Genomic DNA, 14,623 nt, shown 5'->3' with positions numbered 1-14,623 from the left:
AGTATTGGGAATGTTGTAGTTCTGAGCTATGTAGATTCCACACACTGTCCCAGCTATGAATGAGAAGCTGCTCTTGATTATCCACATCTCTCTTCGATTTTTCGATCTTTGAGCCTTACTCTGCGATTGAGGGTAAAATTCAAGCCTTGATAATGTTAGGGAGGTCTAAAGACGGCGGCGTATACGACAATGGAGGCTGTTCATACTTGGAAGAAATTTATAGGCCGGGAGGAATTATTGTTTGATGACCGGAAAACGTGGCAGCTTGGGTAATCGACGGCGGAAGGCACAGCAAGGAAGAAGAAGAACGGACGTGAAAGGACCATTTTACCCCCAATTATAAATACTTTAAAATGGGTTACGTTTTTCCGGCGAATTTTGGCCGGTAATTTGGCCCGGAGGACCAAATTTGCTAAAAAAAACATAGTTAAAGGACTAAATTGTTAGTTTTAAAAGTCACGGACTGAAATTAACACGCCCCTTATAGTCATAGGACCAAAAGTGTAATTTGCTCTATTTAGTATATTGTGTAATACCATTTGAAAAATAACCATAAATATACAACATAATATACATAATTGCGCAGAAATTATTAATTGCCGCACTTTTGTTATATATAGAAAAAAAGAACATTTATTATATTTCCATTATAATTGTATTGTTTTCATTTTCCTTATAACACTAGTGGAAATTATAGAATTTCCGACCACCAAAATGTGATCTTAAATCAAGTCGAAAGCCTTGTTCCGACCACTTTTGGTATCCAGAAAAACCTCTGTTGCTATTTCCGACCACTTTGTGGTATTAACTTGATTTAAGATCACTTTCAGGTGGTCGAAAATTCCATAATTTCCAGTAGTGTAATATGGACCCGAAATGATTGTATTCACCATTAATCTGTAAGGAAATAACTTATCAAAATTATTGCGATTCGCAAAATAGATTAATCAATCAATAATTTTAGCAATCTTGTAAATGATAATCAACAATAATTACGACATATAAAAAAAACATACCAATAAAAAACTAAACCGCTACAATTCAGAAAATAAAATGACTAAAAATTTGTGTATTAATTGCCGTAATGTCCTTTCCACTATTAATTATAGTTATACTGTATTATACGAATTTCTTTTCTTTAATGTAATTCCATAGTGGATTTTCATTGTTATAGTTTGTATAATATGGAGCATATATTTTATTTTCGTTTTGGCATATATAAAAATCACTATAATTCGGAGATTAAATTAATCAATAATATTTTTCGTAATATAGTTGCGTGTTGAATATTTAGTATATTGCGTAATACCATTTGCAAAATGACCATAAATATACAACATAATATACATAATTGCACAGAAATCATTAATTGCCACACTTTTGTTATATATAGAAAAAAAAAAGAGCATTTATTATATTTCCATTATAATTGTATTGTTTTCATTTTCCTTATAAAACTAGTGGAAATTATAGAATTTCCGACCATCTAAAAGTGATCTTAAATCAAGTCGAAAGCCTTGTTCCGACCACTTTTGGTATTCGGAAAAACCTTTGTTGCTATTTCCGACCACTTTGTGGTATTAACTTGATTTAAGATCACTTTCAGGTGGTCAAAAATTCCAAAATTTCCAGTAGTGTAATATGGACCCGAAATGATTGTATTCACCATTAATCTGTAAGGAAATAACTTATCAAAATTATTGCGATTCGCAAAATAGATTAATCAATCAATAATTTTAGCAATCTTGTAAATGTTAATCAACAATAATTACGACATAAAAAAAATATACCAATAAAAAACTAAACCGCTACAATTCAGAAAATAAAATGACTAAAGATTTGTGTATTAATTGTCGTAATGTCCTTTTCACTATTAATTATAGTTATACTGTATTATACGAATTTTTTCTCTTTAATGTAATTCCATAGTGGATTTTCATTGTTATAGTTTGTATAATAATATGGAGCATATATTTTATTTCCGTTTTGGCATATGTAAAAATCACTATAATTCGGAGATTAAATTAATCAATCAATATTTTTGGTAATATAGTTCCGTGTTGAATATATAGTATATTGCGTAATACCATTTGCAAAATGACCATAAATATACAACATAATATACATATATAATTGGGCAGAAATCATTAATTGCCGCACTTTTGTTATATATAGAAAAAAAAGAGAGCATTTATTATATTTCCATTATAATTGTATTGTTTTTATTTTCCTTATAATTTGGACCCGAAATGATTGTATTCACCATTAACCTGTAAGGAAATAACTTATCAAAATTATTGGGATTCGTAAAATAGATTAATCAATCAATAATTTTAGCAATCTTGTAAATGTTAATCAACAATAATTACGACATATTAAAAAAACATACCGATAAAAAACTAAACCGCTACAATTCAGAAATTAAAATGACTAAAAATTTGTGTATTAATTGTCGTAATGTACTTTTCATTATTAATTATAGTTATACTGTATTATACGAATTTCTTATAAATATACAACATAATATACATATATAATTGGGCAGAAATCATTAATTGCCGCACTTTTGTTATATATAGAAAAAAATGAACATTTATTATATTTCCGTTACAATTGTATTGTTTTATTTCCTTTTAATATGGACCAGAAATGATTTTATTCACCATGAATCAGTAAGGAAATAACTTATCAATAATTTCTAAAGTTTGAAATAGAAATTATTGCGATTAACATAATAGATTAATCAATCAATAATTTTAGCATTCTTGTAAATGTTAATCAACAATAATTACGACATATAAAAAAATAACATTTTTGAAATTCGAAAAATCACAGCTAAATATGGGTAGTTAGATTGATTTTTATAAGAACAAATTGCACTTTTGGTCCTGTGAGTATTAGGGTACTGACAATTTGAGTACATAACTTTCAAAACTCCCAATTTAAACCTTTAACTATGTAATTTTTGGCAGATTTGGTCCTCCGGGCCAAATTGCCGGCCAATTTTGGCCGGAAAAATTAAAACTATTTTTAATTATTTAATTATGAGGGCAAATTGGTCATTTTAGAGTCTTCTTCTTCATTCACCCCTTCTTCTTCGTTCTTGTTCTTCTTCTTCTTCTTCTTCGTTCTTCTTCTTCTTCATCAGTAAATGTGCCCAGCAGAATTCTTCAAAGGGGCACAATTCTCTCTATGCAAAAATCCCTTGCTTAATGGATCAGTAACACAAATTCTAGTAGAATAATTGAGGAGAGAGAGAGAGAGAGCGTACAGGGGTAGTGCTTAGAAAGTATTAGATTACTAAGTCCGGGAAGTAACTACCTCCAAAAGGTCTCTACTTGTGGTAAAGGTATACAATGCTAAATATGAAGAATCCAGCCATCTGCGCATTCAACAAATAGTTTCAGTTATCAATATTGCGGGAGTGAGATTTGTGCTATACAGTGCCCAGCAGTAAATGAAGATGTGCCCAGCAGATGATAATCATGATCAATAACGAGGAGGAAGTTACTGATGAAGAAGAAGAAGAACGAAGAAGAAGAAGAACAAGAACGAAGAAGAAGGGGTGAATGAAGAAGAAGACTCTAAAATGACCAATTTGCCCTCATAATTAAATAATTAAAAATAGTTTTAATTTTTCCGGCCAAAATTGGCCGGCAATTTGGCCCGAAGGACCAAATCTGCCAAAAATTGCATAGTTAAAGGTTTAAATTGGGAGTTTTGAAAGTCACGTACTCAAATTGTCAGTACCCTAATACTCACAGGACCAAAAGTGCAATTTGTTCTTTTTATAATAAGTAAATAAATTATTTACCATTTTTCATATTTATTTTAGTAATAATATAGTTACATAAATCATATTATATATAGATTTCCCTAGATAATTGTAGACAAACGAGTCATATATTATTCAATTAATTGAAAAGATAATGTTGCAATAATCTTATAATCAAATAATTGTATACTTTCAAATATATTAGAATTGTTTATAATTTCATACTTAATTTTATTAACTTAATATATATATATATATATATATATATATATATATAAATTATTCGTGCATTGCACAAGTAATTTAATAGTATATATAATAACAAAAGTGCCTTGGCCAATTTTTACCGCTCAAATTCAGGGGCATTTTAGTAAGACTATTGATCCCATCCATTATTACCGATAAAAAACTAAACCGCTATAATTCAAAAAATTAAATGACTAAAAATTTGTGTATTAATTATCGTAATGTTCTTTTTCACTATTAATTATAGTTATACTGTATTATATTAATTTCTTCCATTTAAAGTAATTCCATAATGGATTTTCATTGTTATATTTGTATAATATGGACCATATCTTTTATTTCCGTTTTGGCATATATATAAATCATAATAATTCAGAGATTAAATTAATCAATCAATATTTTTAGTAATATAGTTGCGTGTTGAATATTTAGTATATTGCGTGATACCATCTGCAAAATGACCATAAATATACAACATATTATATATATATATATATATATATATATATATATATATATATATATATATATATATATATATATATATATATATATATAATTGGGCAGAAATCATTAATTGCCGCACTTTTGTTATATATAGAAAAAAAAATTGAGCATTTAGTATATTTCCATTACAATTGTATTGTTTTTATTTTCATTCTAATATGGACCAGAAATGATTTTATTCACCATGAATCTGTAACGAAATAACTTATCAATAATTTCAAAAGTTTGAAATAGAAATTATTGCGATTAACATAATAGATTTTTTTTTTTTGAAAATGATTAACATAATAGATTAATCAATCAATAATTTTAGAAATCTTGTAAATGTTAATCAACAATAATTTTGACATATAAAAAAAAATACCATATTTGAAACTCGAAAAATCACAGCTAAATATGGGTGGTTGGATTGAATTTTATAATAAGTAAATAAAATTATTTACCATTTTCATATTTATTTTAGTAATAATATAATTACATAAATCATATTACATGTAGATTTTCTTAAATAATCACAGACAAACAAGTCATATATTATTCAATTAATTGAAAAGATAATTTTGCAATATTTTTTTATAATTTCATATTTAATTTTATTTACTTAATATATATATATATATATATATATATATATATATATATATATATATATATATATATATATATATATATATATATATATATAATTGGGAAGAAATCATTAATTGGCGCACTTTTGTTATATATAGAAAAAAAAAATGAGAATTTAGTATATTTTCATTACAATTGTATTGTTTTTATTTTCCTTCTAAAATGGACCAGAAATGATTTTATTCACCATGAATCTGTAAAGAAAATAACTTATCAATAATTTTAAAAGTTTGAAATAGAAATTATTGCGATTAACATAATAGATTAATCAATCAATAATTTTGGCAATGTTTTTAAATGTTAATCAACAATAATTACGACATATAAAAAAAAACATACCATGAAATTCGAAAAATCACAGCTAAATATGGGTCGTTGGATTGATTTTTATAATAAGTAAATTAAATTATTTACCATTTATCATATTTATTTATAATTACAGACAAACGAGTAATATATTATTCATTTAATTGAAAATATAATTTTGAAATAATCTTATAATCAAATAAATGTATACTTTCAAATATATTATAATTGTTTATAATTTCATATTTAATTTTATTAACTTAATATATATATAAAAAAAAATTATTCGTGCATTGCACATGTAGGCCTTGGCTAATTTTTACCGTTCATATTCAGGGGCATTTTAGTAAAACTATTGATCCCATTCATTATTACCAATAACAAACTAAACCGCTAGAATTCAAAAAATTAAATGTCTATAAATATGTGTATTAATTGTCGTACTGTCCTTTTTCACTATTAATTATAATTATATTATATTATATGAATTTCTTCTCATTAATGTAATTCCATAGTGGATTCTCATTGTGAAATTCGTATAATATGGACCACTCATTTTATTTCCGTTTTGGCATATATAAAAATCACAATAACTCGGAGATTAAATTAATCAATCAATATTTTTATAATATAGTTGTGTGCTGAATATTTAGTATATTGCGTAATACCATTTGCTAAATGACCATAAATATACAACATTATATACATATATAATTGAGTAGAAATCATTAATTGCCGCACTTTTGTTATATATAGAAAAAAAAATGAGCATTTATTATATTTCTATTACAATTGTATTGTTTTTATGTTCCTTTTAATATGGACAACAAATGATTTCATTCACCACGAATCAGTAAGGAAATAACTTATCAATAATTTCAAAAGTTTGAAATAAAAATTATTGCGATTAACATAATAGATTAATCAATCAATAATTTTAGCAATCTTGTAAATGTTAATCAACAATAATTACGACATATAAAAAAAATAACATTTTTGAAATTCGAAAAATCACAGCTAAATATGGGTAGTTGGATTGATTTTTGTAATAACTAAATAAAATTATTTACCATTATTCATATTTATTTTAGTAATAATATAGTCACATAAATCATATTACATATAGATTTTCCTAGATAATTGCATACAAATGAGTCATATATTATTCAATTAATTGAAACGATAATTTTGCAATAATCTTATAATCAAATAAATGTATACTTTGAAATATATTAGAATTGTTAATAATTTCATATATAATTTTATTAACTTAATATTTATATATAAAAAAAACAAATTATTCGTACATTGCACAAGCAATTTACTAGTATATATAATAACAAAAGTGCCTTGGCCAATTTTTACCATTCAAACTCAGGGGCAATTTTAGTAAAACTATTGATCCCATTCATTTTTACCGATAAAAAATTAAACCGCTACAATTCTGAAAAATTAAATGACTAAAACTTTGTGTATTAATTATCGTAATGTCCTTTTTCACTATTAATTATAGTTATTGTGTATTATATAATTTTTTCTCTTTAATGTAATTCCATAGTGGATTTTCATTGTTATATTTGTATAATATCGACCACATCTTTTATTTCCGTTTTTGCATATATAAAAATCACAATAATTCGGAGATTAAATTAATCAATCAATATTTTTAGTAATATAGTTGCGTGCTGAATATTTAGTATATTACATAATACCATTTGCAAAATAACCATAAATATACAACATATTATACATATATAATTGGGCAGAAATCATTAATTGCCGCACTTTTGTTATATATAGAAAAAAAATGAGCATTTAGTATATTTCCATTACAATTGTATTGTTCTTACTTCCCTTCTAATATGGAACAGAAATGATTTTATTCACCATGAATCAGTAAGGAAATAACTTATCAATAATTTCAAAAGTTTGAAATAGAAATTATTGCGATTAACATAATAGATTAATCAATCAATAATTTTTGCAATCTTGTAAATGTTAATCAACAATAATTACGACATATAAAAAAATAACATTTTTGAAATTCGAAAAATCACAGCTAAATATGGGTCGTTGGATTGATTTTTATAATAAGTAAATAATATTATTTACCATTTTTCATATTTATTTTTATAATAATATAGTTACATAAATCATATTACATATAGATTTTCCTAGATAATTACAGACGAATAAGTCATATATTATTCAATTAATTAAAAGATAATTTTGCAATAATCTTATAATCAAATAAATGTATACTTTCAAATATATTAGAATTGTTTATAATTTCATATTTAATTTTATTAACTTACTATATATATATATAAATTTATTCGTGCATTGCACAAGTAATTTACTAGTTTACTAGTATATATAATAACAAAAGTGCCTTTGTCAATTTTTACCACTCAAACTCAAGGGCATTTTAGTAAAACTATTGATCCCAATCATTATTACCGATAAAAAACTAAACCGCTACAATTCGGAAAATTAAATGACTAAAAATTTGTGTATTAATTGTCGTAATGTCCTTTTCACTATTAATTATACTTATATTGTATTATATGAATTTCTTCTCTTTAATGTAATTTCATAGTGGATTTTCATTGTTATATTTGTATAATATGGACCCCATCTTTTATTTCCATTTTGGCATATATAAAAATCACAATAATTCGGAGATTAAATTAATCAATAAATATTTTTAGTAATATAGTTGCGTATTGAATTTTTAGTATATTGCGTAATACCATTTGCAGAATGATCATAAATATACAACATAATATACTTATATAATTAGGCAGAAATCATTAATTGCCGCACTTTTATTATATATAGAAAAAAATGAGCATTTATTATAATTGTATTGTTTTTATTTTCCTTCTAATATAGACCAAAAATGATTTTATTCACCATGAAACACAAAGAACCAATAACACCTCCATTAAGGCTCGAACTCATAATCTTCCAAATGGAAATCCAACCTGGGTACCATTAGACCACATAGTCCTAGTGAATCAGTAAGGAAATCACTTATCAATAATTTCAAAAGTTTGAAATAGAAATTATTGCAATTAACATAATAGATTAATCAATCAATAATTTTAGCAATCTCGTAAATGTTAATCAACAATAATTACGACGTATAAAAAAAAATACCATATTTGAAATTCGAAAAATCACAGCTAAATATGGGTCGTTGGATTGATTTTTATAACAATTAATTAAATTATTTACCATTTTTCATATTTATTTTAGTAACAATATAGTTACATAAATCATATTACATATAGATTTTCCTAGATAATTGCAGACAAACGAGTCATATATTATTCAATTAATTGAAAAGATAATTTTTCAATAATCTTATAATCAAATAAATGTATACTTTCAAATATATTAGAATTGTTTATAATTTCATATTTAATTTTATTCACATAATATATATATATATATATATAATTATTCGTGCATTGCACAAGTAATTTTTTTTTTTTTTGAATGCTACTGGCTCTATTACAAGTAATTTACTAGTATATATAATAACAAAAGTGCCTTGGCCAATTTTTACCGCTCAAACTCAGGGGCATTTTAGTAAAACTATTGATCCCATTCATTATTACCGATAAAAAACTAAATCGCTATAATTCAGAAAATTAAATGACTGAAAATTTGTGTATTAATTGACGTAATGTCCCTTTTCACTATTAATTATAGTTATACTGTATTATATGAATTTCTTCTATTTAATGTTATTCCATATTGGATTTTCATTGTTATATTTGTATAATATGGACCACATCTTTTATTTCCGTTTTGACATATATAAAAATCATAATAATTCGGAGATTAAACTAATCAATCAATATTTTTAGTAATATAGTTGCGTGTTGAATATTTAGTATATTGCGTGATACCATTTGCAAAATGACCATAAATATACTCTATATTATATATACTAGTTTTTTACGCGCATTGCGCGATTAGGATAATGCCCAATGCTTTTTTGTTAAATAAGTACTTTAAAGTATATTAAGGCAGGATTATATTGAAAAAGGTTGAATTTGCGTATTTAAATAGGTAATTATTCTCCCAAAGGTTGAGTCCCCAACCCCAAGGGCCCCCCACAGTCCGACCCGACAGAGCATTGTGGGAAGTTGTAAATCACGGTGACTCAATGGTTCAGCAGATAGGGCCAAATGCTGATACGCACAAGGAATCTGCCCACTTTGGACATAATTCCCGCACTGCCGCCGCTGAGGTTCAAACCTTGGTCTCTTCTCACAAATACTACCCACTAAACCATTGAGCTAAGCCCGTGCGAGTTAAATAGGTAATTCTAAATTTACAGATGCAAGATAATATAGTCAAGATTGATTATAATTGTCAATAAAATAATTGTATAGGTATAGTTGAAACCAAATACGGGACATAAGGGAGAACAAATAAAAATTAGGGCATAAAATATTAAATATATACTAATATTGTTTGAGGAGATTCCGACATTAGGATTTGTGGTTAAGTTCTATTAATACTTTAATATTAGAATTAGATTAATGGTATAGTTATAATTCTATATTAGACTTTAATATTAGAATTAGAATAATGGTGAATTAACGGAAAAGTTAAATGGATAATCATATAATTAAGGATAAATTAGAAAATCTTAAAAGAAAAAAATTAAAACCTGAACAATATGAACCATTCATTTGATTTAATAATTTGCCCGATCATTTTTTCTACCCAATGTTAATAATTAAATAAATTCGCTGATCAAATCCGCTAACGCTAACCGTTAACTGGTGATTGTCAAACAAGGACGTTGCGAGGTAGTTCTCACTTCAATTTGTTGTGTGATTTGAATACTCTCTTTGTCACAAAATCTTTCAAGTAGTTAATATGGTTGGCTTTATTAATTATATATTTTTTTAATTTTTTCATGGTATTAATAAAATACTTGGTAAATAAATATATAACATTATTTTGTATTATAACTTTGATATTTAATTAGAAAAATAGTGCACAAAAAAGATAATAGATAATGTAGTGAATATAATCAATTGATGAATTTGAATGTAAAAATTTTTACATTTGAGAAAAATTAAGACAATATAACTAATGAAAATATTTTTTTTAATTAATTTATTGATAATTAATAATTTTTTCACTGAATAAAGACATTGTAAGGACAATGTAGCGAATATAATCAATTAATAAATTTGAATATAAATAATTTTTATATTGAAGAAAAATAAAGACAATATAACTAATAAAATTATTTCTCTTATTTGATTTATTGATAATGAATAATTTTTTTTTTGAATAAAGGCATTGTAGACACATAATTCTAAATTAAAGAAATGCATATGTATTATTTTTTGTTGTAACTACTAAATTATTATTTATATAATTTAATAAGAGTAAAATAGAGTACTAATTATGCCAACTTTGATTGGGATGAGATTCGAACCTAAGATTTTTTTTTATTGAAATCAATGAGTAAGTTAACGGTGAACTAACGGCAATTCTTAAAATTTTAACGGAATTAGTAACGGTGTGCGGGTATTTTAGGAAATTTTAGTGTAAAATTTAAATCTGATCAATCTTTTAATCAATCTGAGCCATTCATTTGATTAAAATCTGTGACCGCCATTTTTTCTACCTATTATAGGCCTAACTCTCTTGGGCTCATATTAGTATATAGTATAGTAGATATAATTGGGCAGAAATCATTAATTGCCGCACTTTTGTTATATATAGAAAAAAAATGAGCATTTAGTATATTTCGATTACAATAGTATTGTTTTTATTTTCATTCTAATATGGACCAGAAATGATTTTATTCACTATGAATCTGTAAGGAAATAACTTATCAATAATTTCAAAAGTTTGAAATAGAAATTATTGCGATTAACATAATAGATTAATCAATCAATAATTTTAGCGATCTTGTAAATGTTAATCAACAATAATTACGACATATAAAAAAGAAATACCATATTTGAAATTCGAAAAATCACAGCTAAATATGGGTTGTTGGATTGATTTTTATAATAAGTAAATTAAATTATTTACCATTTTTCATATTTATTTTAGTAATAATATAGTTACATAAATCATATTACATATAGATTTTCCTAGATAATTGTAGACAAATGAGTCATATAGTATTCAATTAATTGAAAAGATAATTTTGTAATAATCTTATAATCAAATAAATGTATACTTTCTAATATATTAGAATTGTTTATAATTTCATATTTAATTTTATTAACTTAATATATATATATATATATAATTTTCAAAAAAAAAAAAAAAAATATATATATATATATAAAATTATTCATGCATTGCACAAGTAATTTTTTTTTTTTGAATGCTACTGGCTCTATTACAAGTAATTTACTAGTATATATAATAACAAAAGTGCCTTGGCAAATTTTTACCGCTCAAACTCAGGGGCATTTTAGTAAAACTATTGATCTCATTCATTATTCCCGATAAAAAACTAAACCGCTACAATTCAGAAAATTAAATGACTAAAAATTTGTGTATTAATTGTCTTAATGTCCCTTTTCACTATTAATTATAGTTATACTGTATTATATGAATTTCTTCTCTTTAATGTAATTCCATAGTGGATTTTCATTGCTATATTTGTATAATATGGATCACATCTTTTATTTCCGTTTTGGCATATATAAAAATCACAATAATTCGTAGGTTAAATTAATCAATCAATATTTTTAGTAATATAATTACGTGTTGAATATTTAGCATATTGCGTAATACCATTTGCAAAATCACCATAAATATACAACATAATATACATATATAATTTGGCAGAAATCATTAATTGTCGCACTTTTGTTATATATAAAAAAAAATTAGCATTTATTATATTTCCATTACAATTGTATTGTTTTTATTTTCCTTATAATATGGACCAGAAATGATTGTATTCACCATGAATCAGTAAGGAAATAACTTATCAATAATTTCAAAAGTTTGAAATAGAAATTATTGCGATTCACATAATAGATTAATCCATCAATAATTTTATCAATCTTGTAAATGTTAATCAACAATAATTACGACATATAAAAAAAAAACATGCCATATTTGAAATTCGAAAAATCACAGCTAAATATGGGTCGTTGGATTGATTTTTATGATAAGTAAATTAAATTATTTACCCTTTTTCATATTTATTTTAGTAATAATATTGTTACATAAATCATATTACATAGATTTTTCTTAGATAATTGCAGACAAACCAGTCATATATTATTTAATTAATTTAGAAGATAATTTTACAATTTTCTTATAATAAAATAAATGTATACTTTGAACTATATTAGAATTGTTTATAATTTCATATTTAATTTTATTAACTTAATATACACAGCCACAATCTTTGGTTTCAAGAGTATACAGGGCCAGGTACTATCCCAAAGGTACTTTTGTTGATGCAGTTTTGGGGAATAACCCAAGCTTTTGTTGGCGTAGTATTCTCGTGGCACAGGAATTAATTTGTGGGGGTGTTAGACGCAGAATTGGAAATGGTCAATCAACTCTAATATGAGACCACCCATGGTTACATGATGATAATAATCCAAGAATACAAACAGAAAAACCTCCCCAACTGGCACAGGCAGTGGTCATGGGGCTCATGGACCAACAAACAGGAACTTGGGATCAGGATATCCTCAAGGATATTTTCATACCTGAAGACGTGATACGAATATTAAAGGTACATGTATCACCAGACTATGAAGACTTGTGGTATTGGTATGGGGACCCAAGAGGGGAATATTCTGTCAAAGATGGATACAGGAAAATAATTGGTGACTATACTGGTCACATGGGGGGATTTGATAAATTGTTAAAATTGTGGAAGCTCAAAATCCCCCCGAAATGGAAAACATTTTTATGGAGAACTTTGAATGATATATTACCCACTACAAACAACCTACTTATGAGGAGAGTTGATATTGATCCAACTTGTGCTATGTGTGGACTCATTCATGAAGATATAGTGCATTCTCTAATCACATGTGACTATACGGCCAACATTTGGACACAATCCCACCTTCCAATCCCCAATAATGTCACAAATATTTTCAGTGATTGGTTTAATGATTTGTTGAATATTTTAGATGATGATGAGATTGTTTATGCAGTGGCACTTCTATATTATATTTGGCGAACAAGAAATGGGGCTGTATGGGATGCATACTTACCCAGGCCTCGGAAGGTAATAGCAATGGCAACCTCGGCGGTAAACGCGTGGAAACTTGTCCACCACGGATACACACGTACTACGACCACCATCTCGGCTGTCCGAGCGGATGTTGGAGGCCGCAATGTATTACCGCAACCTGGAGTCCACGAACCTACTGCTGCAAATATGGAAGACCGCATACTGCCTCCCATTGCCGTGCCACAATTACTACTGCCAGCCGCACCAAACGCCACGTCCCGCGCTACTCAACTGCCCTTGCGGAAACAATGTTTTTTCGACGCTGCATACTCCCATCTAGCGAACAAAGCAGGGGTTGGTGCAATTATCCTCAACGGACAGGGTGGTTTCATCTCGGCTATGTCGGCACCAATAATAGACTGTTTTTCACCACTCATGGTGGAAGCTTTTGCATGCAAGGAGGTTCTGTCTTGGTTAAGGGCCCGTGGGGTAAGGTCTATCGAGCTCTTCACTGATTGTTTGATCTTACAACAATATCTATCGTCTATGACACGCTCGCCGCACTCATACCTGGGTTATGCTATTGATAGTTGCAGGACCAGTATGTTAGCTTTTGATTATTGTTCGCTTTGTTATGTTCCTAGAGTAGATAATTATTTAGCACATACTTTAGCATCTACCGCTTTTACTCAGTCAGTTATTATGTATTCGGATTCTGATCCGCCAGACTCTATATCAGCATATTTTGAATAAACGTCGATCAGGCTCCTTTAAAAAAAAAACTTAATATATATATAAAAAATTGTTTATCAATAGGATAGGTAGGGAGTCACTATACCCTTTCAACCTTCCCTTGTGAAGATATGTTTACTCTACTGGCTGTACGGTAGAACGCGATGTCTTTGAACCGACTGCCGTTTGTGTAGACGATGACATATCTCACACAGGAACCT

The 14,623-nt window shown here is 26.8% G+C and overlaps 1 protein-coding gene across 1 annotated transcript; it reads left to right on the top strand.

Moving 5' to 3' along the window:
* The first annotated feature begins 13,130 nt into the window (after positions 1 to 13,130).
* On the top strand, positions 13,131 to 14,423 carry LOC109173403. The gene is made up of 2 exons (XM_019322631.1): positions 13,131 to 13,524; positions 13,627 to 14,423. The coding sequence occupies exons 1-2, from the start codon at positions 13,131 to 13,133 to the stop codon at positions 14,421 to 14,423; spliced, it is 1,191 nt and encodes a 396-aa protein (XP_019178176.1).
* Positions 14,424 to 14,623: the final 200 nt, after the last annotated feature.

The sequence above is a fragment of the Ipomoea nil genome, unplaced genomic scaffold (genome assembly GCF_001879475.1).
Source record: "Ipomoea nil cultivar Tokyo-kokei standard unplaced genomic scaffold, Asagao_1.1 scaffold0480, whole genome shotgun sequence".
NCBI classification, from domain to species: domain Eukaryota; kingdom Viridiplantae; phylum Streptophyta; class Magnoliopsida; order Solanales; family Convolvulaceae; genus Ipomoea; species Ipomoea nil.
Note: the sequence above shows the minus strand (reverse complement) of the source record. Positions and strands in the feature narration are given on the sequence as shown.